The following is a 5,615-nucleotide window of genomic DNA, read 5'->3' on the forward strand; positions in this document are numbered from 1 at the left end:
TACGTTTGCTCCTGTTGCACACTCAACAATAATGGAGCCATCTTTACCATTCCTAAAATTACTGATTTTGTGTGTTTTTGGATCCAACTGAGTTTTTAAAAACTTACGAGTATCTTCGCAAGGTTGTTTGGACTCTTTCGGTTTAATCACAATGACTGGACGAGTCTTACGATTTTCTGGTTTGTTACTTTTACTATTACTGTTACTATTAGTTTTACTTTGACTAATACGACTATGTCTTTTTACAACATCCGCAAAACTCGCATTTTCTTGAAAAACAACATCATCATCATGATCACTATTACTAATTACTAATTTACGTTTTTTGCGTCTGGTATTTTTGTCCGATTCCGACTGAATTGTCCTAGATGAACTGCACGGGTCATTCTTTACAGCTAATTGGTTTTCCGCATCAATTTTAAAAAATGAACTTTTCATATTATCCAATTTCTCACAAATCAAATTTTCAAGACCATTTACATTTATTCTAATATCTGCCATCCCGCTTTTAACCGCGATGTCCACCTGAGCAGCAATGTGATCTCGCATGCCAGTGATCGAGTCCGAGAGTTGAAAAACCTTCTTCATCTCTTCCTCTATCCTTTTGACGCGCGAGATCAGATCATTCTGCTCGTCACAACTCTGATCTGATAGACAACTATCACACTTGAACAGAATATTTGCATTATCTGCTACAAGCCTGGCCGCAGTCTTAGTGAGTGCCGCACAAGCGAAATGGAACGTTCCATTGCACGGACCTACACACGTAACTGGGAGCCCACTCATAGCAATAGACTGCTCGCATACATTACACACATCCATTCTACCAAATTAAACGCTAACACTGTTAGCAGCAGACATATACAGGGGAGGAGAACACAAAATAAAATTTTACCGCCACAGCTCACTATACAAATCAATAGCGCGCCGGGGGGAAAATACAAAATTAAACAAAAACTAGTTGCTAAGCAACCTTTCCTCTACTTATCCTGTTAGAAAAACACCACGGGCACGCGTTGGAATAATCCTTTCGCGGCACACGCCACTATTTCACACGAAATTATTAATTTATTTTCACAGCACAACTCAACAAAAACACTACTTTGTACGCCATACTACAATAACTATGAAATGATTCCTCTATCATTTGGTATAGTTTGTTCATGAGATTGAGCTTTAATTTAAGAGAAATCGGCAATTAACGTCTTTGTTTAAAAAAGCATTTACGCCCAAATCTTAAATCACTCCGAAATTATGGTTCCGAAGATATGAACAAAAATGTCCAAAGTAACAATTTGGGTTTTATGAGGGTTCTCTAGACCATGGCTTGGACTTGAAGAATGCTATAAAACCTCAATAAAGCTTGCAATGTTACTTGGGGTCAGTGTTCGGAAAATCATTCTCAAATCTCATTCATTGAGTTTCCCTGCGAGAATAAACTCGCGTTCGAATGCGGAAAACAAAACTCACGCTTGAGATTCTCATGCATATTCACGCACTCACACTCAAAACGCCGAAAAATCATTCCACCTTTAACCTCATAAAAACCACTCAAACGTCAATTGATATCTTGCCTATGCATGTTGTGTTAGTTTTCCAACCCCTAATGCACAAACAATAGTAATAACAATGAATAACGCCAAAATATAAAGCAATTAATTTTTGAACCCGAAAACTCATCGGTGATTTTTGTGACGTTGAATTTTGCAAGTCATAAACTCATAGGCGCATAAACTCATGCATGAGATTTGAGTTTTTGAGTTTTTCCGAACACTGCTTGGGGTGCATTCCAGATTCCACTGGAGAATTTGCAAAAGATATTTATATATATATATATATATCTAAAATTCAATATGCGGCACCTAACGGCGCCGGTGATGTAGTGGTAAGTGTGATTACCTCTCACCCCAGCAGGCCTGGGTTCAATCCCAGTCAGCGCCGCCGGGATGTTCTGAGGCATAACATCTCTGATCACGCCTTCCTTCGAAAGGGAAGTAAAGCCGTTGGTCCCCGGTTCATGAGTTGATGGGTCGATAGGTAGGGTCCAGGTGTGGGAGCTGCCTTCCTGGCACGTCGATAGCATTGGTGCTCAGCACGGAAAACAAGATCGACGGAAAAAACAAACCAAAGGAAAAAAAAAAATTATGCGGCACCTCAAATCACATTAGAATTTCACAATAAGATCAATTTCAGATGTACCGGTACCTCCGGGAAGTGGACAGATTCTGCATTGCATTATGCGATACCTCAAATCACATGGAACTCAACATAATGATTTCTGCAAGTATTTTTATTGATTTTCCTTAACTTATAGCTTACCTGATCCTTTGAAAAAGTTCGTTATGGGGTTTCCTCTCGGGTTCCCCTTGATTTATTCCACATTTTAGCGACTCTTATTCAGGAACAAAACGGCGAAAATGGCTGCTTCGTTCAGCACTAAAACTACATGTGGGTGTTCTGAGTTGACGTATCAAAAAAAAACGTCAAATCGTATGGAAAATGTTCGGTTTGGATACAACATGGCAGCACATTTACAGGTCTACAACTATGACCGTCTATAACAGTGACATACGAACGAGTTGTCATTGTCATAGATGGACATAGTTACCCAAGTAACATTGCAAGTTTTATAGAGGTTTTATAGCATTCTACAAGTCTAATTCATGGTCTATAGAACCCTCATAAAACCAAACTTATTACTTGTTTCAAAAATGTTATTTCAAATAATCTCAATAATTTCCTTCAAATTTCCCAGAGTTTATCTGATAACTGTTCTAGTACAGGAGTTTTCAAGCATTCACATTCAAAGGAAAGCATTTGGAATTCAGAAAGAAGTTGGGAATCAGGCTGAGTTTCATGAGAATAAATGGACGATTAACAAGTGTGGAAATGCGAAACAATGATCTAATAAATTGATCAAGGACTCAAAACAAATAAAGCTTAAGAATTTTAACTGTGATGTAAACATTGATTCACGTAAACTTGTAATTCATTTCACGCATGTTTGTTTTTTGTATGGAACCAAGTTTCTAACGTACGCTTACGTCTGTGTTGAATATACTGTTGCACCCCAAAGTTGTGTGACGAAATAGTGATAGGTTTTAAACTCTAATAACTTGGTCATTTATGCATGGATTTAAATTATAATCACACCATTTTATTCAGATGTGATGTAAGATTTGTTTGGTTTAAAGATTATATTAGTTTATCATTATGGAAATAATAAAAATGATTGATGAAATTTCGGTTCATTATTAGGATTATGTCTTATTATTCAAATTTTAACTGGATTATTTTTAGCTATACATTACACTGCTGATATTGAAACAGCTTTTAATAGAGTAAATCATATTTATCGAGATGTTAATAATGGATGATTTTTACGAATTTGTCATGCTAATGGAGCTTCCTTTTTTTTTGCTTGCTTATTTATCCATGTAGGACGAGGAGTTTATTATAGTTCTTATTTATTTACTCCAACATGAATAATTGGAGTAATTATTTTATTTATAGTAATAGCAACCGGATTTTTAGGATATGTTTTACCATGAGGACAAATATCCTTTTGAGGTGCCACAGTAATTACAAATCTTTTATCAGCAGTTCCTTATTTAGGAACAGATCTTGTTCAATGAATTTGAGGAGGATTTGCAGTTGATAATGCTACTTTAACACGATTTTTTACATTCCATTTTATTTTACCTTTTATTGTACTAGCTTTAACAATAATTCATTTATTATTTTTACATCAAACAGGTTCAAATAATCCATTAGGATTAAATAGAAATGTAGATAAAATTCCATTTCATCCTTATTTTATTTATAAGGACGTATTTGGATTTGTAATTTTTATTTGAATTTTAATTGGATTTATTTGAAAATTTAATTATTTATTAATAGACCCAGAAAATTTTATTCCTGCTAATCCTTTAGTTACTCCTGTTCATATTCAAGCAGAATGATATTTTTTATTTGCTTATGCAATTTTACGATCAATTCCTAATAAATTAGGAGGAGTAATTGCATTAGTATTATCTATTGCTATTTTAATAATTTTACCTTTTACTCATATTAGTAAATTCCGAGGACTTCAATTTTATCCATTAAATCAAATTTTATTTTGAAATATAGTAATTGTAGCTTCTTTATTAACATGAATTGGAGCACGGCCTGTAGCCTCAATCAAGCAATCGCGGCTTGCAGGCTATGACTATCGAGAAAAAAGAGAGAGACGCGCCGATCGCAACGTTATAGAAGAGCGTATGAGCCGGGCATAAGCAAGGCACACTTTTTAAAGTGGACGGGCCTGGGATAAAACCCAAACTCATCTGTTCGTTGAGCAGACACTCGTTTCACTGAATAACCTAACTCGTCTGAACGGCAAAGCGATTAAACACACGGTCACGAAGCCCACAAATCAGTAGTCATGTCATGTTAGTTGCATACATTGTACGGTCCAAATTTATCAAAAAGAAAAAAAAACAAAAAATCATTTATTCAGTCTACCAAAATCTACGCACGCTTATGACACACAAACGCACCCGCTTGTCCTGATAGTGACACCAAGGCTTCAGTAATCCTCCAGCAATCCTCCAGCAGTAGAGCACTAGTGGGAAGCAACACCAACCAGCCCAGCATCGAGCGCGGCAAGGAAAAACTTTCCAGCTAAAAGGATACACATAACGAGCTCGGAGCAATTTATTTTAATGATCGTCCGTTTAAAATAGAAGTTTAGTTTTGTATAATTGTACCGAATCTATATATTATAATGAACGAGGGAAGCAAGAATAAATGAATGTACGTGTCTTCCTTCACTGTGTTGTTGTGTGCTCTTATACCTTCTGGCTGCTTGCTGTGGCCTGGTGTGCCTCCCCCGCCCCCTTTCTCAACAGATTCGTTCGACAATTTCCGTATCAAAACTTATTCCCGTTGCAGGCGCCTAACAGGGATCGGCTGTTCTCCGCCAGGAGCAACAGGAACACCAGCCAGCAGTCGTCAGTGCAATCTTTTGTGTCCCCAGCAGCAGCAGCAGCAAGCATCTGGCATCGTCCATCGGTCGGGATGGCTGCCATCGTCGTCACGCTTTTTCTCCGTTTTGCCTGCCTGGGTGTGTGTGTGTGTGCGCCTTTTGCGGGGATAAAATGTGCGGTCTCATTAAATTTCATCGAAGTTCGACATCAGGTCCATCTCTCGGGTCAGGGTTGTATGGAAGATTTTCGGGGGCATAGCTCTTTGACGCTAACGTGTATGTTCTAATTGGGGAAGGTCACCCTGGAGCAGTGTTCGGAAAATCATTCTCAAATCTCATTCGTTGAGCACTCCAGAGTGAATAAACTCGCGTGCGAATTTTCGATCAAATCTCACGCTTGAGATTCTCAGGCATTTTCACCTCAAAACTCATAAAAACAGGTCAGTCGTCGATGGATGGTTTTCCATCGAATGGTGCTAAAATTACATTAAGAACAATGAAGATCGTCAAAATATAAAGCAATGAATTATTGAACCTCTTGCATTACATTCGAGTTTCTGAGTTTTTCGCAACACTGCCCTGAAGATTCCCAAAAAAAAACAAGGAGATCATCAGGAACTAGCGGCTTTTGCATGCGTATGTTCAA

General features: G+C 37.6%; 1 protein-coding gene across 1 annotated transcript; it reads left to right on the forward strand.

The window, feature by feature from the left end:
• Positions 1-3,239: 3,239 nt before the first annotated feature.
• LOC135717147 (cytochrome b-like) lies at positions 3,240-4,163 on the forward strand (the record flags this gene model as incomplete). The annotated part of the gene is given in 1 exon segment (XM_065239099.1): positions 3,240-4,163. A coding segment is annotated over 1 exon segment (885 nt), but the record flags the coding sequence as incomplete, so codon positions are not given.
• Positions 4,164-5,615: the final 1,452 nt, after the last annotated feature.

Source organism: Ochlerotatus camptorhynchus, unplaced genomic scaffold, assembly GCF_037179485.1.
Source record: "Ochlerotatus camptorhynchus isolate MF236.1 unplaced genomic scaffold, CSIRO-AGI_Acam_v1.1 ptg000050l, whole genome shotgun sequence".
Lineage (NCBI taxonomy): Eukaryota > Metazoa > Arthropoda > Insecta > Diptera > Culicidae > Ochlerotatus > Ochlerotatus camptorhynchus.